This window comes from Mauremys mutica, chromosome 9 (genome assembly GCF_020497125.1).
Source record: "Mauremys mutica isolate MM-2020 ecotype Southern chromosome 9, ASM2049712v1, whole genome shotgun sequence".
NCBI classification, from domain to species: Eukaryota; Metazoa; Chordata; order Testudines; family Geoemydidae; genus Mauremys; species Mauremys mutica.
Genome location: NC_059080.1, coordinates 40,381,329 through 40,407,735, shown reverse-complemented (window position 1 = coordinate 40,407,735; position 26,407 = coordinate 40,381,329). Strand labels below are relative to the sequence as shown.

The window sequence follows — 26,407 nt, the reverse complement described above, 5'->3', positions numbered from 1 at the left end:
TGTTGTGTCTGGTTAGGCTGTAAATGTAATGAGCAAGAGGGGTGCTGACTGAGGTTATACTATGTAGGACTAATTTACTCTCCCCTTTTTCCTTCACCTCAGCTTATGTCTCTGCCGAAACACAGGTTAGAGTTTGGTTTGTTCATGACTTGTCAGCAAAGTGTTAGCCAGCGTTAAACTTCAGAGCTATGGTATGCAAAACCCTGAATGCAGGTGTTAATAGCTGCCGGTCAGCATTGTGGAGAGAGAGAGAGAGAGACTACCACACAATTTCTTAGGGAGCAAATATTTAATACATACACAAACATTTGCAAACAGATTTCAGAAGACTTTTGAGTAACTTCTTAACCCAAGCAGTTAGCCAGTAAACCTACTGGTGTTCTTTATATGGACTGCCCCACTTTGTTGTTGTCATGCGTTTCAATATGTGGTTTCATAGATTCCAAGACCAGAAGGGACCATTGTGATCATGTAGTCCAGTGGTTCTGAACCCATGGGCTGCTCGCAGCCCAATCAGCACACAGCTGCAGCCCCTGTGACATCCTCAGGGTCATATAGGTAGTATTGGATGTGGCCCACAACTGTAAATAGGTTGAGAACCACTGATCTAGTCTGACCTCCCAGCACATGCAGGCAGGTTCCTCTCTGATCTTCTCAGTCTCTATAGTGTAGTCTCGCAGTGTGTGCTTGTACGACTGACCCGTTATCAGGCCCCTCACAACCACCTGCCCTTCACATAGGGTTGCCAATTTTGGTTGGACATATTCCTGGAGGTTTCATCACAGGACATAATCTTTAATTAAAGATTAATCTGTAATTCCTGAAAACTTCAGGACAATTTGGACGGTTGGCAATGGTACCTTCACAGGAGACAGTCTTGTCTGCCTGCTGTGGATCAGCTCCCTGAATCCACTAGCCCCTGCCAACACAAGCCCTGCCTTCCAGGTCTCCGGAGGCCTGGCTCTGTCTGTACAGGTAGCGCTAGGCACACACCAACCCCCAACTCCTCAGATCATTCCCTGCAGCTTCCAGCCCCTGAACCACTGAACACTCCCGAGCTACTAGGCCTGTTATTCCCAAAGGGACAGTACCCACCCACTTGTAAGATTCAGCTCAGCGCCAGCACTTTGCACAGCACTTAGACAAACTTATTCTTGTTTTCACTATAAATATATTATCAAAGTTTAGAGATCCAGGTAACAGTGAGTGAGAATACTGGGAACAGGTGGTTACATGTAAAGCAAAATCATAACATGCTTTCTAGAGACTAAACTTAACTAAGAGGTTAACTTCCTGTCTATAGAAGTTTGATCTCACTCAACGTTCTCTTCAGCATTTTTTAATCACGCTTGTTACTTCCCCAGTGAAAGGTACTCGGGCAACTTCTTGCTCCCCAAATACAGTCAAGCAAACCTTCAAAGTGCTCCCCCCAGATAAGGTTCCCTTCCCCTTTCTGGTCTTCTCTTCCTGTTAGATATGTCTGAAGTCCCCCTTCCTTCAGCATCCTTCATTTGCACACAGTTCAGACTTGATAGGAAGCCCATTGAGAATGAGACAATACTCAGTTTACATGTGAACAGATGGATAAATAACACACACACTCCCTATATTGTCTGACAGAAAACCTGTTTGCACCTGTGCTGGTGGCCAGTAGCTACAGACTAAGGCCATAATTTCAGTGTATATACACAGTATATACATATATGTCACAATGATCTTGATGACCAGAGTGGCTCAGGCTTTTATTCAAGACCTCACATGACAATCTTTGGTGAACTAGAATGTAAAAACAGACCCATGAGAGGCCTGTACCCCTCTTTACCTCCTTGCCAGTTGCTCTTGTGTTTCTTGGGTCACCCCTGGATTCTCCAGAGCCTGAGGAGAATGACAGCCTCCAGTTTCCCTCCAAATACTTCAGAATGCCAACAGTCTGCTATTATACAGGGTGATCCTCCGTGGTCCAGGGAAGCAAACTTTAGGGCTGCTTTCTGCTAGTAGATAGGTGCAAAGCTGCTCTATTGCAGGGCAAAATCAGGCCTAAGATATTTAAACTGGGGGTCCATAAAGGTGTCTTTTCTACTAACTCCTGTGTGGGCTGGAGTGCTGAAGAGAAAGCAGGAGATTTTTCCATATTAATTTTAAAGTCTGAGAAGGAGCCACCAATAGTTTTAAGATTGCCTGCTCATAACTTGGATTTAGCAAGGTCAGAGGTAAAGAGAAACCAAGCTTAGAAATGTCATGCTGATTTTAGCCTTTGATAGTCTGTAAGAGTTCTAGAATCATAGAATGTCAGGGTTGGAAGGGACCTCAGGAGGTCATCTAGTCCAACCCCCTGCTCAAAGCTGGACCAATCCCCAGACAGATTTTTACCCCAGTTCCCACAATAGCCCCTCTCAAGGATTGACCTCACAACTCAGGGTTTAGCAGGCTAACATTCAAACCACTGAGCTATCCCTCTCCCCATAAAGGAGCTTATAGATACCTTGCTCATGGTGATGGTGAAATATTTCAGACTTGCCCTGGAAGATTTCAACATGCATGTTGACTCCTCTCACTTGCCTCTCTATGATTCTCACCTCTTTGGTCGAATCCACACAGCCAGTCGCACTTTGGACCTGGTCCTTGGGTTAGATGTCAATACGGAGGACATCACAGCCCAACCTCTTTCTTAGACCATCACCTCATGAAGATAGGGGTCAGAGCTCTCCCACTTTCTGTGAAAGACCCACAAGTCTGATCTGACCACCTAAGACCCCACCAAATTCCAAAGCCTGCCAATAGGACAGGAGCAATCCATGCACAAGACAAGGAGTCGAGGATCTGCCGAATTATTACCCTTGTGCACTGTCCTCAATGCATTGGCCCCAGACTGTCCCTTCCTTCCTCTCACCCATAGAACTCCATGGTTTTCTGACATCCTATGCCAGACAAAGACAGAGGTGTAGAAACGGGAGTGTTGATGATGGGAAAACCAAAGTTGAAACAGACAGAAGGAAGCAAAGACTTTCTACAAGCCTAGGCAGAACCCAGCACCACGCGCTGTGAAGAACTGTCATCCCACTTCATGGAGAAGATCCCGCCCATTCAAGAGGCCAGGACTCAGATTGTTCCTGAGAATGTTGTGGACATGGCAGTGGAGTTGAAGGTAAATGACCTACAAGATAGTGGGGGATGAGGCAACTTGGGGTGACACTGAGCACAGTGCCTTTATTTTGCAATGCTGTAGCTTGGTATCACTTATGTAAATGAAGTAATGCATATGCATAAAAATGGAAACATTGGAGAGGTCTCCCTCCCAGAAGGACAATGCATATGTTCACCAACACAGGTTGGTGCTGGGTGGTCCAATGGTTGGAGGACTAGCCTAGGACTTGGGAAACTGGGATTCAATTTCCCTCTGCCTGAAGGCTGGTCTACACTGTGAAGTTGTCGACAAAATTTTGTCTTTTACGGGTACTTAAACAAGCCAAAAGTTTTGCCAACGCAAGTGGCAGTGTGAACGCGGCTTTGTCGGCCGGAGGGCTCTTCTGCTAACAAAGCTAATGCCGCTTGCGGGGCTGGAAGTATTTTGTCGGCAAAAGTGCCGACAAAGTACTGAAAAAGAGCGTTTACACACGCTGACGTTTAGCGACAAGGCTGTGTCGACACAGCCTTGTCGCTAAAAGCTGCGTGGTGTAAACAAGCCCACAGACTCTCTATGTGATCTGGGGCATGTCACTTAGCATCTCAGTTCACCATCTGTAAAATGCGGAAACAATTGAGTGTTGTGAGTGCTAAGTAAATAATGAAAAGTTGTCATGTGCTCAGATACTTTGGAAGGAGAAGTTCATGTAAGTACCACAGGTAGGTAGACAGGTGCATGCAGCTAGTGTGCACAAAGGCAGTTTTGCTCCATCTGTAGAGCTCTTTCTTTCTTTCTTTCTTTCTTTCTTTCGCCATTTCTCACCATCAGCACTGGGATGTGCACACTAGCAGGACAGGCTGAATATTTTATACACATAATAAAGCCACTCTGAATAGAAACCAATCTTTCTCTCTCCCTTTAAGATTACTTCTTGATGCGTTTTATGTAGACAGGGTGAACTCTTTTGCTGGTTGTGGAGGTGTTTTCAAAAGCTGTGTTTTCATAAATGGTATCTGTTTAAAAAACAGAAAATAAAACATGAGTCTCCAACATGACTCTTCATGGATCAAGCAGCTTCCGTGTGTGATGCCAAGTGATAGCGCTACCATCACATTTGATAACCAGATATGGCCAAAACCTGAAGAAAGGGGCTTATTAAATACCAGAGTGAACCCTGCCATCAACTTCTTGTTTGCTCCAGAGGTGGTAGCAGGACCAGTGGGGTAAGGAATGTGCTGGAATATCTGCAGCTGATATGGAGCAGAGTGTAAAAGTGTATTGTTGTGCCATTGCTGCTCTGCCCCTCCCCAGCACCTCCTGTCATATCAAAGGCTTGCTAGCAGCAGCATGGGGAATAAAGCTAGCCAGGATGGTAATCCGCAGCAACCTGGGGGATTTTAAATCTACCAAGTCTCTCTCTCCAGAAAAAAATCTACAACATTTGAAACATGGCTGTTTGTGCATTTGAAACATGCAGAGATTTCAATTTTGAAACTGCGCATTTCAAAACCACTTTTTGCTCAGGAGTGTAAAGTGGGCATTTCTCAGTGCTCTGCTCCATCCCTGTGTGTGTAACAGAAGGCAAAGAGACTCCTGATTTGGGCAGTTTTGTAATTTTGTAGCAGATGTTTTGCACATTTTAGATAAAACCTGCTTCCTAGCATTAGCTCTCTTGAGGTACTGGGATGGAGCCCATCTCTTCCTGAATGGCTGTGAAAGATGGGATGGTAGGGACTCTGCTCAGGGAACAAGAAGTTAACCCTCAGCTAAACACAGGTGCTCAGGGGGTGAACTATGAAGGACTGCTTGGGAGGCAGAAGGGGCAAATGGCTGTGGGAAGTGAGGCTGTACACGCCCACAGGCATGGGACTAAGACTTGGGCTGTGGGTTTCCTCTTCCTGCATTTTTTCTTGTGTTAACTGTTCTCTCGTTATCAACATTATCCTTGTAATGGCCTCTGTGTTTCAACTCTGCTGGCTATGGGCCTCATCTCCGCAGCCTTGCACCTTGTGCAGAGCAGGGTAAAAACACCTCCAAATCAGAATGCTTCCCCGATTCCCCGTGGGAACAGCGTTTTTCATCTCTTTTGTATCAGCTTGTGCCTCACCCCCAGCTTGCATGGTGAAAGGCATTGCTGAAACTTCAAAAATATGCATTTATTTGGCAAGCTAAAGTGTAACCAGTCCCTGCATTGGCACCTTAGAAAAGAAAAAAAATATGACTGCATCAGGAATATTTAATTACACTTTTCTTTGCACACGGATGCTTCTATGCAAGCCTTGTAATGGCTGGTAGAAGGCAAAGGGGAGGGAAGCTCAGCAGTTGAGGGGCAAGGTGGAGGTACTGGTACCTGACTGGCCTTTGGAGCTGCTTTTCCTGGTCCTTTTCACCCAGCTGAAGATGTAGAAGATGACAATAGCGTAGCCCAGATAGCCAGGGTACCCGTAAATGCCATAGCTCCGCCAGGGAGAGACACCTGGTTAGGGTTGACGGAAACAGAATACAAACAAAACATCTTCAGGGTAAATGATCCAAAGTGCTTCACAAAACTGTCTTCAGGTTTGAACCTTGTGTTTGCATTTACACCTGGGTTTTTTTGGGGGTATGTGAGAGAGAAACTGTAACAGGGCTGCTGCTTCATGAGCGGTCCCTCATGGCCAGAGTTCCCTTTGCAGAAGGCCCCCTCTGTTTTCCCTCTTCAGGGCCCCAGAGGGTATGTCTACACTGCACACTAAGCCTGGGCTCTGACTCAGGTTTGAGCACAAGCTGTGCTTCCAAGCACACACAAATCAGTTTGTCTCGGGTCAGCAAGCACTCAGGACCTGGGTCCTGCAACCCTGCTAAGAGGAGTGGGTCAGAGCCTAAGTCCCACTGTGACTTGGTCCAAGCCCTGTCATTTTGCAGTGTGGATGCGGACGCCGTTCAAGCTGTAGACCTGAGTCAGAAGATCTGCGTCGTGCAGTATGCACACATTAGCATGGTCCAGAAATTGTATGCCCAGGTTTACAGTGCAGTGTGAATGCTCAAGTGTGTAAGAGGCAGAGCGAGGGCAGGGCCTTGGGAGGAGGGGGCAAAGTGGGGGTCAGAAAAGGGGGGGCAAAGGCGAGGCCTCGGGGAAGGAGTGGCGCAGGGTGGACCTTGGGCCCCAGCGGGGGTGGAGCACTAGGGTTGCCAACTTTCTAATCTCACAAAACCAAACAACCTATCCCCGCCCCTTCCCCAAGACCCTGCCCCCCCGCTCACTACATTCCCCTTCCCTCAGTGACTTTCTCTCCCCCACCCAGGGCTGCCCAGAGGATTCCGGGGGCCCGGGGTCTTTGGTGGTGGGGGGCCCCGCTTCGGCAGTAAGTCGGTGGCGGGGTGTCCTTCTGTTCCGGGACCCGCCGCCAAAGTGCCCCAAAGACCCACGGCGGGGACCCCCTCCGCCGAATTACCGCCAAAGCGGGACCCGCCGCCAAAGTGCAGCCCCCACCGCGGGTCTTCGGGGCACTTCGGCGGCGGGTCCCGGAACGGAAGGACCCCGCCGCCGAATTACCACCGAAGACCCGGCTGCACTCCGGCGGCGGGTTCCGCTTCGGCTGTAATTTGGCGGCGGGGGGGTCCTTCTATCCCGGAGGGGAAGGACCCCCCGCCAGCAAAGACCGGGAGCGAAGAAGCTCCGGGGGCCTGGGCCCCGCGAGGGTTTTCCAGGGCCCCTGGAGCGAGTAAAGGACCCCGCTCCAGGGCCCCCGAAAAACTCTCGTGGGGGCCCCTGCTGGGCCCGGGGCCTGGGGTAAATTGCCCCACTTGCCCCCCCTCTGGGTGGCCCTGCCCCCACCCTCACTCACTTTCACTGGGCTGGGGCAGGAGATTGGGGTGTGGGAGGGAGTGAGAGCTCTAACTGGGGGTGCAGGCTCTGGGATGGGGTCAGAAATGAGGGGTTCAGGGTGCAGGAGGGGGCTCTGGGCTGGGGGTTAGGGTGTGGGAGGGGGTGAGAGCTCTGGCTGGCAATGCGGGCTCTGGGGTGGAGCCGGGGATGAGGGGTTTGGGCTGCAGGAGGGGGTGAGGGCTCTGGCTGGGGGTGCGGGCTCTGGGGTGGGGTGGGGGATGAGAGGTTTGGGGAGCAGGAGGGGGCTCCAGGCTGGGAGGTGGGGCAGAGGGGTTCAGAGTGTGGGAGGGGGCTCTGGGCTGGGGGTGGGGCAGAGGGGTTGGGGTGCAGGAGGGGGTGAGGGCTCTGTTTTGGGTGTGGGCTCTGGGCTGGGGCAGGGGTTTAGGGTGCAGGAGGGGACTCCAGGCTGGGGGTGGGGCAGAGGGGTTGGGGTGCAGGAGGGGGTGAGGGCTCTGGGGTGGGGCCAGGGATGAGAGGTTTGGGGAGCAGGAGGGGCTCCTGGCTGGGGGTGGGGCAGAGGGGTTCAGGGTGCAGGAGGGGGTGAGGGCTCTGGCTGGGGGTGTGGGCTCTGGGGTGGGGTGGGGGATGAGAGGTTTGGAGTGCAGGAGGGGGCTCTGGGTTTGGGGGACTCAGGGTCGGGCTTGAGGCTTGGGGTTGGGGTGCAGACTTAGCTTGATTGGCTCCCAATCAGCAGTGCTGTGGAGCTAAGGCAGGTTCCCCTTCGGTGTGGCACTGCGCGTGCGCCCCGGAAGAGGCCAGCAGGTCGAGCTCCAGGCGAAGGCGTGGTAGATGGTTCTGCGCACTGCTCTTGCCCACAGGCACCGCCCCTGCAGCTCCCGTTGGCCATGGTTCCCAGCCAGTGGGAGTGCAGAGCCAGTGCTTGGTGTGGGGGCAGCACACAGAGCCCCGTGGCCCCCTCGCCTAGGAGCTGGATCTGATGGCTACTTCTGGGGCACAGGGTGGAGCAAGGACAGGTAGTGACTAGCCTGCCTTAGCTCCGCAGCACTGCTGTCCGGACTTCTAATGGCCCGGTCGGTGGTGCTGACCGGAGCCGCCAGGCACCCAGTCAAAAACCGGACACCTGGTCACCCTATGGAGCAGCCACTGGGAAAAATAAAAGCCAGCGGCTGTGTCTGTGCCCATACAGTGTCTGAAGCACAGATAGGTTTCAAGACGTGATAGTGTAGGTCTTTGTTCACTGCTTTCAATCTCTATGTCATAGCATAGGCTAGAATTATGATAACAATTTATAATGAGTTTCCGTCTTACCAGTCTCAGCACAGAGCTGCAGGATGAAGTCTTTATGCCCGGAGCTGAGTACATTCTGGGCCACACATCTGTAATTCCCAATGTCGGATTGCTGTATGTTAATGAGGGTCAGAGATGCGTTGTCCTTAGACAGGATGGTGCGGTTTCCAATTGGTAAAGGCTGGTTGCATTTCTGCCAGGAGTAGGACATGGCATTTCCTGCTGTCCCCAGGCAATTCAAAGTGATGTTTTTCCCCTGATGAGGAGCAGATGTCTCACTGGTGATGCACACGTTCGATACAGGTACTGAAAAACCACAAGAGAAGCTGTCAAGTTATGGTCAGGGCCGGCTCCAGACTCCAGCGTGCCAAGCGCGTGCTTGGGGCGGCATTTTTCCGGCAGGGCGGCAGGCGGGTCCGGCGGACCTCCCGCAGCCATGACTGCGGACGGTTCGCTGGTCCCGCGGCTCGGGTGGACCTCCTGCAGGCATGACTGCGGATGCTCCACGGGAGCAGTGGGACCAGCGAATCCTCCGCAGCTGCGGGAGGTCCACTGGAGCCACGGGACCAGCGGACCCTCCGCAGTCATGCCTGCAGGAGGTCCGTGGTCCCGCGGCTCCGGTGCACCTCCTGCAGGCATGACCGCTTGGGGCGGCCAAATTCCTAGAGCCGCTCCTGGTTATGGTGACCTCCAAACATAGAGTTATGGGGAAAGCAAGGGATTGTGGGTAACAGTATGTACATTCCCACAAAGCCCCACTGCTTTGCTTTACACATCTGAATTCTAGTCTCTACCTTAGAGCTGGGCAGAATATGTTTCATTAAAAGTTGTTTATCAGAAATGCTTTCTCGGACGTTTTCAAAACAAGAATTTCCAGTTTTTTGGATCAAAATATTTTTTATTTAGAAATTGAAGCAAATTAGACTGGAAAATAAGCTTTTTTATAAAGTCTATTTCAAAATGTTTCAAACGGCCCCAAATGGGTTCATTAATATTTTTGAAATTTCAACTTTTCATCCCAATTCGAGATGGGGGAAAAAAAGTGAACTTTTGAAAATATCCACAGGATGGGAAAAAGGTTTCTAACCAGCTCTGGTTGTAGGTACATATTAATGGTTTGAATGTCTATTATCCATTAAATTTAAATGTACAAGAAACTCAAATCTTTGACTATCTGGAAATCCCCAGTTAAGGCACCCAAGCTACATTAACTCTGCCAATATAGAGATACCAGCTGTCTATATATTCCCTTTGCATGCAAAGTATCAAAAATGTACACATCGCAGGGTAGTTGGTCCCTTTAAGTAGAGCAGACCCAGTGTCCCTATGTCAGAACAGGTGGGTCCAGCTGAGCAAATTAAAAGGGGGTGGGGCAACACCTGGGGCTATACAGACCTACCAGAGGGAAGGAAGGGGAGAAGTGCTTGGGACAGACAGTGCCTGGGAGAGAAGCCACAGTGGAGTAGAGCTAACTCCTGTGGTGGGTCTCTGAAGCAAGAGGCCAGGTGCTCTAGAAAGAGCTGGCTGAAACTGGGGAACTGCAAAGAGCAGGATCACCAGAGACGCCTGGGACAGGTGTCTGTGAAACCCAAAGACAAAAGGTGAGCTAAGGGACTATTTCTGTTTGTTTTACTTGCTTGTGTTTGGACAATAAACCTTAAAGGAGACTGGGCATGCTTGGAAGCTGGGGAGAAGCCCTGCCCTATGACAGTGCACCACACAACTTTGGCTTAATTAATCTGTTACATACACTCATGCCTCTGATATTAAGCATGATGATTTGTCACATATCAATCTTTGCCCTTTTCAACTAAGTGCTGCAGTTTCAGGATCTGGGCATGTGAGGTGTGTGTATGGAGGCATGTTGTGTCTGTGTCTGATGGGTGATTATCTGCCATGTGGAATTGGAGCCCAATGTTGTGTGGTGCTGAGCACCTTCTGCAAGGTGCTGTGTGCTCTTGGTGCTTTGTAGGATAAAGGTCTTTATGAGAAGTGGTGTATGACTGCTTTTATTTTGCCATTTACCTATCAAGAAATCATACAATTATTTGGAGTGCACTGGGTTTGACTGTGAAGAAGGCTGAAAAGTGATCCAACCACTCTATGATTAAGTCATTCTAGTTTTTTTGTGGTCACTGATCAAATGATAACGTTTGTCATGGATGGATACGATAGTATAGGTTTCTGATTGTCTCATCGTATTGCTGTGGGAGCAGGGTTCAGGGGTTTTGGCTACCTTAACACTGAATTTCTGTATTTTTTCAGTGATAATTCTTGGTCTGTAGCTCCCTATAAGTAGTTCATTGTGAGCACTCACTACTTGACACTCAAAATTTGAGCCATTTTTGATTGGACTGATATATTATATGATATGCACCTGTTCCCAGATTGGATGAGCGTAACTCTTAGATTAAGATTTCTGGTACAAATATTTATGACCACAAATTCAGAATTCACTGTTCATGAAGGGTCCATAGGGTTTCTTTAGAATTCACTCTTTTAGAACATTCTCCACACACACATTCTCTCCAAACAGGATTTGGCTTCTCCTTGCTTCCTGAAGAAAACCTTCTAATCTTTTTACATTTGGATGTGTTTTCTTTAAACCATATCCTCCCTCCTCCCTACCCCATTTATACTGCATTGTCAATCACCATAGTCTTGTAGACCTCAGTAACAGGCTGGGTTCAGGTCTTTATTTTTGTACAGTATTAGTAGCAGCAGCTAGATGGTCTAGCCATGATCAGGGCCTCATTGTGCTGGCCATTATGCAAACACATAGTAAAGATGCTCCTTGCTTTGATGAATTACACTCCAAATAGACACAATAAACAAAGGGTGGGAAAGAGCAAATATTAATATTAGCCCCATTTTATATGTAGGAGAGGCAGGAATTGTCCTGAGCCCCTGCCTTAACCACAGGGCCACCCTTTGGTCTGTTGTTAGTCTCCATGTTCAATAAACTGGTTCTGTTTAAAGCTAGTTTATCAACTCTCTGTACGTTCTCTTGAATACCTCCCTTTGCCCACTTCAGCCTTTTCTAATCAAATGAGCGCAGGTGTATGCACTGGAAATTTGTCACTGTCTAATCAGAAGAGGTGGCTCATGCAACTTGGGCTGCCAAGGATTTTACAAAAGGCCACTTACTGATCACTGTGACTCTTGTCCTGTCGATCTGTTGCTGCTTGTTAAGCAGCTGGATGGTCAGCATATAGACTCCTTCGTCGCTTAAAGTCACATAATGAATAGTCAAGGAAAAGTTGGTATGAGAAAAGACAACTCTCTTCTTGTAACTTTCATTAATATAGATGTTGTTGGAGCGGGGTGAGAATGTTAGGATGGAGACCTTTTCTCTCCCATTTAGCTGTGCACGCCACTCCACATTAAAGACCAAAGAAGCATTCAGACTGGTCCCCATCAGCAGTACTGTGGTGTTGAAGCGATGATAGACTTCCTTAGTCTTTTGGTCCATCGTGACCTCTGAGGAGAAGAAGTTAAGCAGAACAGCGTTAGCAGTGCTGGGAAGGTGGCCAGAAGTTAACTTACATTTTGCTCAGAGAAGTCAGAAGCTGTGCTGGAAGAAGGAATATTATTGGTGCTCTGGGGTGCATCGGCAAGGACTATCCTCGCCGGGGCCTCCTTTAGAAGTGGGGAACTCCATCATTAACCCGGAGCCCAGTCACCTCATTATTTGTGTGCATACAACTCCAGCTGAGTGTGCACAACTACCATGGGAAGGGTGGGACTCTGAAGTTAGAAGAGCAGCCAGCCAGGCGTTTATTCTGAGTTGCATAAGAAGAAAAGCAGGGAGTCAAAAAATGTGAAGCATGACAGTGAAATGTTTGCTCCAGTGAAAAAATTGGGGGGATTTAAGAGGAAGCTCTTCCAAGCCCACCATCGTGCTTTCTTTGCCCAGCAGGTTTGCTCATCATTATGATCCAATGACGGATGCACCATCGGGCTGAAGACTGTATCAGAGAAGGGGAACTGAAATCACTTCATCCACCTGCTGAGCTATTCTAACCATTGACAGCAAGATCTCAGACAAGATACTGAAGGCACAATGTGTCCAGATCTCATACTGATTCAGGTGTGTTTTCTTTTGCTGTAGCAAATCTAGGACCAGACATGCGACCAGCTCAGAAAGACAGATACCATGATGAGAGATTCCTTAGAAATAGATAAGACAGATGGGGCAGAGCATGGAATGAGCCTCTCCTTTCCTAAAAGCACCTAATAAAGATATTTAGGTATGTTTTAGAGTTCTGTGGCACCTTATAGACTAACAAACGTATTGGAGCATGAGCTTTCGTGGGTGAATACCCACTTCGTCGGATGCAAGTAGTGGAAATTTCCAGAGGCAGGTATATATATGCAAGCAAGAATCAGTCTAGAGATAACGCGGTTAGTTCAATCAGGGAGGATGAGGCCCTCTTCTAGCAGTTGAGGCATGAACACCAAGGGAGGAGAAACTGCTTTTGTAGTTGGCTAGCCATTCACAGTCTTTGTTTAATCCTGAGCTGATGGTGTCAAATTTGCAGATGAACTGAAGCTCATCAGTTTCTCTTTGAAGTCTGGTCCTGAAGTTTTTTTTTGCTGCAGGATGGCTACCTTTAAATCTGCTATTGTGTGTCCAGGGAGATTGAAGTGTTCTACAGGTTTTTTGTATATTGCCATTCCTAATGTTGGACACAAATCAGATCCCAAATCAAAGCAGCTGCAGTAATTATAAATATGGAGCAGAGGAAAGAACCATGTACAGATTCTCTGAATTAAACAGATGGAAATCAGTGCAGACCCACAGTCCTAGACCCCACCCCGCTGCCCCCTTTTTCAGCACTCTACTCCCCACTAGAAGCAGGAAAGAGCGTCCCCTGTGCTCCATAGCAGCCATGCAAGAGGAAAAACTTCTTGAGCATCCTGTGTGCAGGGTAGGGTGACCAGATGTCCCGATTTTATAGGGACAGTCCCGATTTTTGGGTCTTTTTCCTATATAGGCTCCTATTACCCTCCACCCCCCATCCCAATTTTTCACGTTTGCTGTCTGGTCACCCTAGTGCAGAGGCCACTCCCAGTCTAGCCATTGCTGCTGTTTGCCTGTATAGGATTTGCCTGCATAGCACTAAGTCCTGTAACTTGATCACTCTAGAAGCCGTTTCAAGAAGCACATAACCTTACTCCTGTTCAAGTGACTGTGGTTTGACACCTCCGTTTCCTACTTTGGCATCAACACCTCTTTTTGCCTTTCCTCCTCTGCTTGCCCAAAGCAACAGCCATTTCGCAGCACATGTTTCTCAGAACTGATCCCACTTCCTGGCTCTGACAACAAGGGCCAGCCTTTCAGACTCTGCAAAGGGCAAATGGCAAGCGAGCAGCTGTTGGCACCTCATGCACCAAGGAGTGGAGCTGGCACCGTGCTGGGGCCAGAGCAATATGCAAAGACATGGGAAGGGAGACAAACATCACATCATGCCCACAGTTTTCCTAAGGCTTAGCATCTGAGAAGGTCTAGAACAAGGGTGGCCAAACCGTGGGTCAAAACCGCATGCGGATCTTTTACAGATAAAGTGTGGCTCTCAGAACCCCACCCCCATTCTTCACCTATCAGACTGCAGAGGACGGGGTATGGGGGAGAAGCTCGGGACCTCTGCCTTGCAGCGGAGTGGTGGGGTAGGGGCTTCTGCCCAGCAGGGAGGGGTGTTTTGGGGTTACAGCCCCATGGGGTGTGGCAGCCGGGGCTCGAGCCTTCAGCAGGAGCAGTGCTGAAGCCCTGAGCCCTGGCAAGCGCCTCCTGCAGGGCTGAAGCCCTGAGCCCCGGCAGGTGTGCCCTGGCTCTCAAACTTTGGAAGATTGTCAGATGTGGCTCGGAGGGTCAGTAAGTTTGGCCACCCCGGTACAGAACATGCCAACAATAGTTGGGTGCTGCTACTCCACTGCCCCCCTGTAGGGAATTTTTTTTTTTTTTTAGCAAAGGCCAGAGATATGACTACCCTCATCCACTCACTGGCATAGGGGAAATCATAATTTGTTGCTGGTATAGGCAAGCAGCAAACTACTGTATTTCCTTCCCCTTCCCCAGAAGCCAGGAGGAAGCAGGGGTAGAACTGTGACTCAGAGGGGTGTCTCTGAGTCACAGTGCATCCCGGGGCTTCTCCTAACTTGGCATTGCTTTCTCACTACCCTTTGTTCAGGGCTGCATCTAGGGTCACAGTCCAGCCCTGTGTGATCTGACTGGCTGAAAGCGGTTCAGTTATTTCTGGTGTGTGGTGGGATATGTTTCCTGGTATCTCCTCCATCAGCAGATGGTGAGTTTCTTTGGGAAACCACTTTCTTTTTAATGTAAAAACTTTCTTCAAAGCTGTTATAGGGCTGCTGTGATGCTGGATCATGGCAGAATCAGCCTTACTAAACCAGCCATTACTGCAGGACATGGACACCTCAGTAGATTCGTGGAGAAGGCTTGATGGGCAATTTCCACTTGCTTCCCCATTTTTCACTTGCTTCTTGAGTCCAATCTCCCCACCCAATACAACTGCCCAGAGTTGTGGGGATGGGAGAGGGGGAAGCAGCCTCCCATTTGCCTTTGTGTGATAAGGATGGAAGTGGGGAATTAAACCTGTGGATACATTCTGAGCTCCTTGGGATCAATGCAGTTGGGGCCATAATCAAAGACAACTGAAGTCAGTAGAAAGACTCCCATTGACTCGAGTGGACTTTGGATCAGGCCTCTGCACCTTGGGTGTCCAGTTTAACCATTTCCTGTTCCTTCTGGTTGACCCCGGAGCAATGTGATTTTTAAAAAATAAATAAGGCTTTGGTGCCCAGACACTGCTGCAATGGGGTTCCTTAGAAATATGTATGAAAATGACGATGGTGACAATTAAAATAATTAGCCATGTGATGAGCATGTGATCCCACAACACCACAGTGATGAGTGTGGCGTAACAGATCACACAGACATATGCCAACAAATAACCAAGCAACTGCTTTTCTAAAAGATCTGCTCAGTTCAAACAGGAATTAATTCAGAGAAGCCTTGGAATTTATGAATCATCCACACTAGAATTTGGGATACTTTTCTTTCTGTTAACATTCTGAGAATAAACCCTTCCTCATCAAGACCCACATGGATGGGGGTTTGTCATTTTGTGCCCCAGCTGCACTCCATTGGCTTCAGTGGGACTCTAGCCATGCTTGAGTGTCCACCCACATAGGCCCTGATCCTGCAAGTGGATGAAAGTTGATAAAAGGGTTTGTGAATAATTGTAAAACAGAGCAGCAGGTTTTGTGTGCAAGAATATTAATATTGGGTTGGCTCCCCCCACCCTGTATTCACCCAGTTCTGTTCCACAATCTCTATTGACAAGTATGATGTATATGATGCAGAGTGAATACAGCTTGATTTTCATAGCCCAGAAGTAACTGGTGGCGATGGCAGGCAGAATACGCTTGCTTCTATTAATTTAATTTTTGGTATATAAGAGTGCCCATCAATACGTTCTCCAGACATGGAGCAATATGCAAAAACAAGAATTTGTTGAACAATAATAGCACAAAAGACACTTTTCTCTATCACACAACAGTAGGCTAATTCTGTCCTCAAAACGTGTACGTACACACACACACACACACACACACACACACCCCCCTTCATCATGCTAACCTTTAAAACTAAGCCCATTTGATAAAGGGATTCTTGCTGGATGGTTATTGTCACAAGTTGCTTTGACGTCAGACACAAATGTCACTTCACTTACCAGGTAGAAGGCAAGCAAGATAGAGCAGAAGAGCAAACAGCATTTCATGCAGAGTTTCCCGGTGCATGTTCTTGCTGGAAAGTTACAGAAGATCTAGAGCCTGAGATAAAAGGCATGAGAAGTGTTGCTTTAATAAACATATTTTACAGCAGTTTTCTTGGACAAATCTATCTTTGCATCTATCAGATAGGAAGGCTGGCCTCCTGGGTCCCAGCTGAGTGTTTGTGGTAGAACCAGGTTTTAACTTAAGATACCCTGTGTACACTTGGGCAAATGACTTAATCTGTGAGGTGCTCGTCTAATTAAAAACTGTATCATAATGCATATGCACAGGAGTGGGAGGGGGTGTGTGTGAATTCAGGTTACACTGCCAACCTCAGCCCTGGTATTTCCTAGCTCTCCACTGTGTGACTTTGCAACCTTAGCATCCTTTTCATATAGCTTTGGGATGGAATTTCTTACATTTTTTAAAGACATTAAAAGTTGAAAAAACAAAAAACTTCATTTAATCACGTTGACTTCCCATGTGATTCATTAGCCAGGCGGGGCTCTTTAGATCCACAGCATGATACTTTACCACTTCAGCTAACAGAGTAACTGCTAGCAGTAAGAGGTTGTCATCTTCTATATACACCTGCCACTACAGGGCGATGAGCCACGCACTTTGCCAGTGGGTCTCGTAGCTATATTTGTTTGACAGCAAAGGCATGCTGAGATTCAGGTATAATGGGGTAAGTCCCAGGTTCTGGAGAGTGGAGTGTGCTTTAGTGGTGGCAAAGCTTCTGCGCCTTCGCCTGTCTGTCCCCTTCTGCTCCCATCCTCCCCCTCCCAACTCCTGCTGCATTCCCTCTGCTCCCACCTGTGTCCCCAGCCCTTGACCATGTCCCCCACCTCCTCTGCTCCTATCCTCCCCATCCCCAGCTCCTGCCTCTCTCAATCCCTCTTGTTCATATCCCCCTCCCATCTTCTATCCCGTCCTGCCCCCAGCCCTTCATCTCTCCCCCTCTGCCCTTCTCCATTCCTCACCCCTCTGCGTCCCAGTCAGGATGCTTTCTCTTCCTCCTCCATGCTGCCTTGGAACCAGCAATGGAACATAGAGTGCACAGGCGAGACACATCCAGTCTTCAGCATCCCAGTCCAGTCCACTAAGCCACCGTGCCTCCCTTTACTGTAATGCTGCATATAAGCCTGACCCTGTTCCCACTGGAATCAGTGGGGGTTTGTTGTGGATTCCGCTGGGAACAGGAAAGGGCCCTGACTTTGGATCCCTTGCTGGCTTTCTCCTCCTAACACACCTCCAGATGCAGGAAAAGGGGTTTTGCCTGTAGTATGTGGGACTCTGGCAGACCAGGTGTCAGCTCATGTCAGGACCTCTGGGCCTCACTGAACACTGCCATATGCATAGCTGGAAACCAGTCTGCCTCGCCTCTGTGTTAGCATTGTTAAAATAGATATTAGAGTTGTTATAAGACTGTGTTTAATGTTTAGACTTTATGAAATGCTTGTAGGATGTTGCATGTATTAGTCTTACTTACATATTACCTTAAAGTATAGATATAAGTGTTTGCTCTGTAACTATAGATGGATTTGCTTAAACTGTAATACCCCACAGTCAGAGACACATTATCAAGTGTGAAATGCTAGTTTACCACAAGAAGTATTATCTCCTGCGCAGCAAAAACAACTACAGACACGAGAGAAGCCATTGTGGAACATTAGTGGACAAAAGACTTCATCCTTTGTTCTCCCAGACCTATGAAGAGGGGACTAGGGGTGCCAGGAATCTGGTTTTCAACCGGAATGCCTGGTTGAAAAGGGATCCTGGTGGCTCCGGTCAGCACCGTTGACTGGGCCATTAAAAATCCAGTTGGCAGCAACTCCCAGGAAGCTGCAGGCATCACCCTCTGGCTCATTGCACTGCAACCCCCTTCTGACACTAAAAGTTACTACACAACCCCAGGAGAGGGGACCTAAGCCTGCTTTAGCCCCACAGGGCTTCAGCCTCAGGCAGGAGGCCTGTAACATACAGGGCTGAAACCCTCAGGCTTTGGCTTCAGCCTCAGGCAGTGGGGCTCAGGCTTTGACTTCAGCCCTGGCCCCCAGCAAGTCTAAGCCAGCCCTTGTGACCCCATTAAAATGGGGTTGTGACCTACAGTTTGAGAACCGCTGGTGTACAATATCAGCTATCACACAGGCAGGCTTGTGGCCAGATAGATTGGAGTGCCCAAGGGCACTGTCTGTGACTCTCTGGCAAGGCTGCTGTTGTGCTTTAGGAGTTCACACTTGATACGTGGTTAATGAAATCTAATTATAGAACTCCCACCCAGTTTGGGTTTTGTGCCCTGCTTCTTGACAGTCTGCCTAGAGGTTGGTACTCATGCCTGTGAGCCACCCTGAGCAGCCTGATGGTTTGTATCAGCTCTAATTAGTGTGTGGAGGGGAAGCTGGGGTTGCAAAGGGTTGGGGCAGCTCCACTTCTGCCTTTCAGTTCTTCATTTTAGAACACACATGATCTAGAACAAAAGTGCCAGAAACCAGCTTCCCAGATTTCAGCTTCCTGGTCGTTACAGCCACTAGAGATCAAGGCAGCACACTGCAGACTTTCATGGCCTGATCCTACAGTCCTCCTTCAGACAGGGCTGGGCCCAGAAAGGGTTAACAAATCAGAAGGAAAAACAAGCCCCAATGAACTCATCCATTTCATCTTGAAAAGAATCAGTAACAAAGTGTCAGCTAAGTCTAATGTCACATTTTCTGTGAAAAGGGTGGGAAGCAGGTTGGAGAAACAGAGGTGCAGAGAATGGTTAACAGTCTTGCAGAACGATAACCTTTAGAGACATGGGTGTTCCCCTTTCTTTATAATCAGTATACACCTGTCTCCATGAAGAAAGAGATCACGATAACATATGGCACATACTGTAGCATGGAACACAATAATTCAGACAGAGAAATTCTTCAATAAAGGCTGAGCCTAAAAATGTTACCCATGTGAGTAATCTTTACTCACCCGAGCAGTCGTGTCTAAGGAAGGGGTCAGCAACCTATGGCACATGTGCCAAAGACGGCATGCGAGATGATTTTGAGTGGCACTCATACTGCCCGGGTCCTGGCCACCAGTCCCGGGCGCTCTGGTGCCATCCTGGGGTCCTGGCCGCTGGCCTGGGGCTCTGCAGCCATCCCCCACTGTGGCCCACTGCAGTTCAGCACCCCCACCTTAAAAATTGTTCCAGCACCACTGTACTGGGATATTTTTAAGTCCTGATTTGCTGCCTACGTCACTCACATCATGTGGAACAGCGCATTGCGTTTGACGTTGTGCATGCTGTCTGTTGCGATTTTTTCCCCACTGTAAGTTGAGGGGTACATTTGACAAAAAGCTCCTAAGGAAGCAAAGTTAGATGTCAGTTCATTTCACTTCACAGCAACATTTGGCGGCTAAGTTGTGGCAAGGTTTTGGTGCGCTTTGTAAACTGTTTTGAGGCAATCAAGGCCTTTTTGTCGGAAAAAGGACAAAACGACCCCAAACTGGATGATGACAAATGGCTGTGTAAGCTCATGTTTCTAACTGACATCACTGCTCACCTAAACAAACTCAACCTCTGTCTCCAGGGTGCAGGGCAAACGGTTCTGGATCTTTATGAAATCTGGAAGGCATTTGGTGTAAAATTAGCAGTTTTTTCTCAGGCTATTCTAACTTCGACTTTCTGCTACTTCCAACACATAAAAGAGCTATCGACACGTTGCACTGTCAGTGTCGATGAGATTGGAATGTACATGCAAGAACTGGAATCAGAATTTTCTGACAGATTTCAAGATTTCCAGCGATTTGGCCCAATGCTTTCTTTTCTAATTAAACCTGAAAAGTTCAACAAAAGCAACTTGGATTTGTCTGTATTTCAGTAGATGGGTGTTGAAGATTTTGAAATGCAGCTTATTTCATTAAAAAGCTCAGAATTGTGGGCATCAAAGTTTGGAGTTCTGTGGCGTTCACTTAAAGCTACCGAGAGAGATCATGGGCCCTCTATTCTGATCTGCTGGATGTCCCTGCCAGTGAAATGTAACTGTTTTGAAGAAACTTGCGTTTGCAATGCTATCAGCATTTGGATCCACATACCTGTGTGAACAGGTATTTTCATACATGAAATATGTCCTCTGTCCCTCTTGGAGCCGGTTAACAACTGATCACCCAGAAGCCGGTGTGCAGCTTAAACTATCCAAATACGTGCCAGACATTGGAAAACTCAGCAAGGAAAAGCAAGGGCAAGGATCACACTAAACTGACAAGATCTACATTTTAGTTTAATTTTAAATGAAGCTTCTTAAACATTTTAAAAACCTTCTTTACTTTACATACAACAATAGTTTAGTTATATATTATTGAGACAGACCTTCTAAAATCTGGCACGCGAAACCTTAAATTCGAGTGAATAAATGAAGACTTGGCATACCATTTCTGAAAGGTTGCCGATTCCTGTTCTAAGGGCTTGTCTATATAGGGACATTCAGGAAAATTAATTTGAATTAGCTAAAGGTGTGAATTTAGCATGGATTAGTGAAACCACTGTGTGATTGCTCTTATTCAGAATTAAAGTGACCTTAAATTTGTTTAGCTTAATTCAGGGCTGCCTGGGGGGGGGGGGGGCGGCAAGTGGGGCAATTTGCCCCAGGCCCCGGGCCGTGCAGGGGCCCCCAGAGAATGGCTGAGGCTCCGGCCCCGGACTGACCCCGCCTCCACCCCTCTTCCGGAGCCTCAGCGCATCCAGGAGCATCCCTGAACAGCTGCAGCGTGGCTCCGGCGGGGCTCCTGAGCTCCTCCCCACTCAAAGCCGTGTGATAAGGGGGTGGGGCTGCGAGCTCCACACCGAGCGGAGGGAGCTCACACCCCACTGGAGCTCAGAGCCCTGCCCCCTTACCATGCGGGGAGGAGCGGGGAGGAGCTCAGGAGCCCCGCCGGTCTGCTAAACCCAGGGTTGTGAGTTCAATGCTTGAGGGGGCCACTTAGGGATCTGGGGCAAAAATCTATCTGGGGATTGGTCCTGCTTTGAGCAGGGGGTTGGACTAGATCACCTCCTGAGGTCCCTTCCAACCCTGATATTCTGTAAGAGGCCCGGGGAGGGGGGTTGGATAAGGGGCAGGGAATCCCGGGGGCAGAGGTTGGGAGGGCGGTCAGGGGGCAGGAAATGGGGGGGTTGGATCGTGGGCATTCCAGGGGTCTGTCAGGACTCAGCAGGGGGGCGTGGATAGGGGGCGGGGCAGTCAGGGAGCAGGGGTGGGGTCCCAGGGTGGTGCTTGGGGAAAATCTCTGGGGGACAGTGAGGGGATGGGTCAGGGATTCTGAGGGGGGCGGGCAGTCGGGGGACATGAAGTCGGTGGGGGTCGGATAGGGGGCAGAGCCAGGCTGTTTGGGAGGCACAGCCTTCCCTACCCTAAAGCTCATTCAGCAGTTTGAGGCTTGCAGAAGAGCCAAGCTGTTAGCTTTTCCATTAGGGCTACTGTCCCTTTCACTTCTCAAATGCCAAATTATAGTCTATATTTAATTTCAGTGCCATAGGGAGATTCATGTCAGGGGAGGGTAGCTTCATTTAAAATTAGCCACTGGGGGAGGGATCACATGAGAACAGCAATATCCTTCCCAATCCTACCAAGGGAGACCCCTCTCCCCTGCATTCCCTGAGGCTTCAGAGGGGTTAATTCAGTGGTTCTCAAACTTTTGTACTGGTGACCCCTTTCACATAGCAAACCTCTGAGTGTGACCCCCCCTTATAAATTGAAAACACTTTTTAATATATTTAACACTATTATAAATGCTGGAGGCAAAGCAGGGTTTGAGGTGGAAGCTGACAGCTCACGACCCCCAGTAATAACCTTGTGACCCCCTGAGGGGTCCTGACCCCCAATTTGAGACCCCCTGGGTTAATTTAATTTTAGCACCCTGTGTCCATTCACATGCATCTGCTATTTTGAGCATGTCAGTTTTCACAATATAGGCTCATCCCAGATTCTGGAACAAGAAATGCTCCAGTTCGTGGCGTATGTACATAAGCTCACTAAAGACAAACCCACAGTAACCGTCTCCAGTTTGTGAGGGACCCCATGGAGCCAGTCTCTAGGAAACAGATAAATGCATGGAGGTTAAGTCCATTAATGGCTATTAGCCAGGATGAGTAAGGAATGGTGTCCCTAGCCTCTGTTTGTCAGAGGGTGGAGATGGATGACAGGAGAGAGATCACTTGATCATTACCTGTTAGGTTCACTCCCTCTGGGGCACTTGGCATTGGCCATTGTCGGTAGACAGGATACTGGGCTGGATGGACCTTTGGTTTGACCCAGTATGGCTGTTCTTATGTTCTAACCTAAATGAACCCAAAGTTATGGAGACAGATATGAGTCAAGGAAGCCAGCAGAGTATCAGAAACCTGGAAAAATCTCTGACTGGATGGGCTCAGGCGTTTGGTCACAAGCTGAGGTGGTTCAAAAGTTTTGGATTTTTTTTAAGCAGAATTTTTTTATTGTTTCTTTAAACAATCAAACACAGCAAGCAGCAAATATTTTGCCACACACTTGTGAAACCCCAAACCACATTCAGGTTTTGGCAGATGAATTTCAGCTTTTCAATTAAAAAAACCACAACACATTTTTAAGGGAAGCAGACATTGTCCGTGATTTTTTTTCTGCTTTTTAGAAACTCCTAGTTTTTGATCCAAAAAAAGTTTTGATGGAAAATATTTGTCCAACCCTTTTAATGAGCTTTAGTGCCTTTTAGCACTAGCTGATGCTGAGAACCAGTGATACCTTGTAAAGAATTTTTCTCAAAACTGGGTTTGTGCCGAGATGCAGAAGGTTTATTTTTCCCAGGGCCACCCGTGGGGCAAGGGGAAAGCAAGTGGAGCAATTTGCCCTGGGCCCTGCAGGGGACCCCACGAGAATATAGTATTCTATAGTATTGCAATTTTTTTTAATGGAAGGGGCTCCCGAAATTGCTTTGCCTCAGGCCCCCTGAATCCTCTGGGCGGCCCTGGCTTAATTCACTTTGGAATTAATAAACTAAGTGTCGTAGGATAGAACCCTACTTTTGGCCCTGATCCTGCATTGGGCTCGATTAACATGGACCCTTGCAACTGGACAGAGTCCAGTTTACTTCACTAGGAAGTAGAGATGCCAGGGTCCACACAAATGCTTCTCAATACAGGATGGGAGCCTTCATTAGAAATGAGCTGCATGCAGGAGGCATAAGAAAAGGATCATTGAGCCTTGGAGGCAAAGTGAAATGTCAGCCTGATAAGCAGATATATTTCAAAAGCAGTTTAACAATAATGCAGTGCTGAAGACAGGCAGGACTGGAAGAAGATAATATGATGTGAGGTAGAGAGTGGGAATAAGGGAAACAATAGGTAAGAGTAAAAATACTAAAATGAACCTGAGTACATGGCAAAAGGTTGAGATAAACCAGAATTGGGTACCATAGGGAGTACAACGCAGAACCCTCCCCTCCTATTAGCCTGCAAGCAAAACTCCTACTGAAGCCAGCGAGAGGTCTGCTTTGAATTAGTAGAGCCCTGCTAGAGCTTACAAACCTACCAAATCCCTCCTCCTAAAAGAAAAGAAATAAGCATCCTAAGAGATTATTCTCTAATCACAGTGCAGTAGCAGAGCCTTCCAGTGGACTTAGATCCAATGTGCTGGGAGGATGGACACACTCATCACTTAGCATAGCTTTTCTCATTCTGTCCATATTCTGAGTGAAGAAGAAATAAATGTTTACAAATACTAACCTTCCTTCCTCCTACTCAGGTCTGCGTGGCCTCTGTGCTGGGTGACAGAGGAGAGTGATAAGGGGCGTATGTGGCCAGAGGGGAAATGACAAGACTACTTCCTGCCTCTGAAGGTGTCTCTCAGTATGAGCCATGATGCAATAGAAACAAAAGCCCCCACAGCAATATATGAGAAGCACCATTGTCCATGGAAAAATGCAGAGAAAATGCTGATTAGTGAAATCAAAAGGTATGTTTTACCTGCTATCAGAGGAGTGATTGCAGCTTGGGCTGGCAAATCCATGCTGGCTTTAATCAAGCTATCATGGGTAAAAATAGCAGTGTAGATTATTTAGAATTCTAAACTGTCACTTTAATTCTCATGGGGTTTCCTGGTTCTGCTTTCAGGCAGAGGGCTCTGTAGGGAAGTGTGAAATCTGGATTTTCAGTCTGCAGCCAACCTGCCTCAAATGGGATGGCGTGAGGTGTGCCTCTCTATTTTTAGGGAGCAGCCTGCTTTCTCTCTCTCTGGTTTTGGTTCTTGTGTGGCATCATTCTGGAGTATAAGAAATAAAGTTGTCTTGCACTGAAGCCTTCCAGCTAGGGTATTGTGTTTTACCTAACTTCTCTAAGTGTCGGCTGTGAACATAACCAAAGGCATCAGGGCACCTCATATACAGAGAACACTGAAGATATAAAAAGAACCTGGACACAACTAAAATCTCTGTGACTGAGGGCATGGCTACACTTGCAGATGTAGAACGCTGTGAGTTAAACCAGCCTTCGGAGACTGCAGCAGGGAAAGTGCTGCCATGTGTTCACACTGTAAGCTGCAAGTACAGTGGCATGGTCACATTTGCGGCACTTGCAGCGGCATTGGGAGCGATGCATTATGGGCAGGACCGCCCGGGGGGGGGGCAAGAGGGGCAATTTGCCCCAGGCCCCGGGTCCCGCCGGGGCCCCCACGAGAGTTTTTTGGGGCCCCTGGAGCGGGGTCCTTCACTCGCTCTGGGAGGCCCGGAAAACTCTTGCGGGGCCGGGCCCCCAGAGCTTCTTCCGCTCCCGGTCTTCGCCAGTGGGGGGTCCTTCCGCTCCCGGTCTTCGCCAGTGGGGGATTCCGCCCCCCCCAACCCCGGCGAATTACCACCAAAGTGGGACCCACCGCCGAAATGCAGCCAGGTCTTCGGCGGTAATTCGGCAGCGGGGGACCCTTCCATTCTGGGACCCGCTGCCGAAGTGCCCCAAAGACCTGTGGCGGGGGCCCCCCCTGCCGCTGAATTACCGCCGAAGACCCAGCTGCACTTTGGTGGCGGGTCCCGCTTCAGCGGCAGGGGGCCCCCGCCGCAGGTCTTCGGGGCACTTCGGCGGCGGGTCCCGGAACGGAAGGGCCCCCTACCGCCGAATTACCGCCGAAGCGGGGGCCCCCCACCGCTGAAGACCCCAGGCCCCTGGAATCCTCTGGGCGGCCCTGATTATGGGCAGCTATTCCATAATGCTCTTGCACTGTGGCTTGTGGGAAGGAGGTGGGGGGATGCAGGGCATTCTGGGTCCCGTCCCAATGCCCTGTGATGCATCGCTTCGCATCCCAGCAATCCCTGTGCTTCTATCCACATTTGGCACTATCTTTCAATGTTTTTTGTACTGCACACTCTGTCTTCCCTTTCGGTCTGCGGGAATGGATCCTGAACTTGTGAGGAATATGTTGATGGGTCTCGCCAGCACGTCACAAATTGCAGTCGAGTTACTCCTTAAGCTACAAAGTGACAGTGAGGAGTCCAACGATGATGTCGATTTGCATAACACATACGATATGAGATTGTTTGTGGCATTCACAGACATGCTCACCATAGTGGAACATCACTTCTTTGGGCTCGGGAAAGCCACCAGTAATGTTTGGTGCCCTGCATGGGAGTGAAGTACAGTGGCTCCAATGCTAGTAGGCATCTATGTTTGCTATATATGGTGCACTGACTTGCAGTGCCTGTTGCTTTCCTGGGCTACGGTATCTTTTACTTAATGCAATAAAGAATGTTTTCAAAGCCAAAAAAATCATTTATTGAAAAGAAACACAACTGCTGGGGAAACAGAAAGGGTATGACACATCTGTGCCGTGTGGGAGGAGGGAAGGGGGTGGGGTGGGGAATGAGACAATAACAGATTTGTGTTTGTCCTGTTTTCATATTCAGCCTTCCTGTCTGGAGTGCCAGGCAATGAGTGCTGCACTTCAGGCTGGCTAAAATGCAGGGTGATGGGGGTTGAGTGCAGTGGGTAAGGGTCGTAATTTGCAGGGCTGGGTGGTGAAGCTACAGGTGTTGGAGGCAGCTGGTGGCGATAAGAAACCGAATGTTGGAGGAAGTGGGCTGGCGGTGACATGAGTGCACAAGGGAAAGACTTTGGGACGAGGGCTGAAGGCGGGAGTCGGGCACAGATCTACTCTGTCTCCAGTGCTATGAGCACCTGTATCGAGTCCGCTTGGTGCTCCATAATGCTTATGAGCCGCAGGGCTGCCCAGGGGGGTGCAAGAGGGGCAATTTGCCCCGGGCCACACAGGGGCCCCCACGAGAGTTTTTTGGGGCCTCTGGAGCAGAGTTCTTCACTCGCTCCGGGGGGGCCGGAAAACTCTTGCGGGGCCAGGCCCAGGAGCTTCTTCTGCTCCCGG

At 48.8% G+C, this 26,407-nt stretch overlaps 1 protein-coding gene and 1 long non-coding RNA gene across 4 annotated transcripts; one reads left to right on the top strand and one right to left on the bottom strand.

Annotated features, from left to right (window-relative positions):
- Nucleotides 1-287: 287 nt before the first annotated feature.
- On the bottom strand, nucleotides 288-24,102 carry LOC123377001 (V-set and immunoglobulin domain-containing protein 1-like). Of its 2 annotated transcripts, none has more exons than XM_045029338.1 (6): nucleotides 24,010-24,102; nucleotides 15,998-16,097; nucleotides 11,388-11,720; nucleotides 8,262-8,546; nucleotides 5,475-5,600; nucleotides 288-4,137 (listed from the first exon to the last, which is right to left on the bottom strand). In XM_045029338.1, the coding sequence occupies exons 2-6, from the start codon at nucleotides 16,062-16,064 to the stop codon at nucleotides 4,049-4,051; spliced, it is 900 nt and encodes a 299-aa protein (XP_044885273.1). In that variant the 5' UTR covers nucleotides 16,065-16,097; nucleotides 24,010-24,102; the 3' UTR covers nucleotides 288-4,048. The 2 variants fall into 2 exon arrangements, with proteins under 2 accessions (XP_044885273.1, XP_044885272.1); XM_045029337.1 differs by lacking the exon at nucleotides 24,010-24,102 and adding an exon at nucleotides 23,770-23,840.
- LOC123377003 lies at nucleotides 9,648-14,856 on the top strand. 2 transcript variants are annotated; one of them, XR_006582033.1, is made up of 3 exons: nucleotides 9,648-9,841; nucleotides 12,160-12,330; nucleotides 14,667-14,856. It is a non-coding gene; the product is annotated as an uncharacterized LOC123377003 (long non-coding RNA). The 2 variants fall into 2 exon arrangements; XR_006582032.1 differs by lacking the exon at nucleotides 14,667-14,856 and adding an exon at nucleotides 13,390-14,098.
- Nucleotides 24,103-26,407: the final 2,305 nt, after the last annotated feature.

Bases quoted from the DNA above. Each gene is read 5' to 3' on its own strand.
- LOC123377001 (XM_045029338.1), bottom strand. From the start codon at position 16,064: ATGCACCGGGAAACTCTGCATGAAATGCTGTTTGCTCTTCTGCTCTAT. The intron at 11,721-15,997 runs GTAAGTGAAGTG...TCTTCTCCTCAG, and splicing joins TCTTGCTTGCCTTCTACCTG to AGGTCACGATGGACCAAAAG. The intron at 5,601-8,261 runs GTAAGACGGAAA...AACCCTAACCAG, and splicing joins GCAGCTCTGTGCTGAGACTG to GTGTCTCTCCCTGGCGGAGC.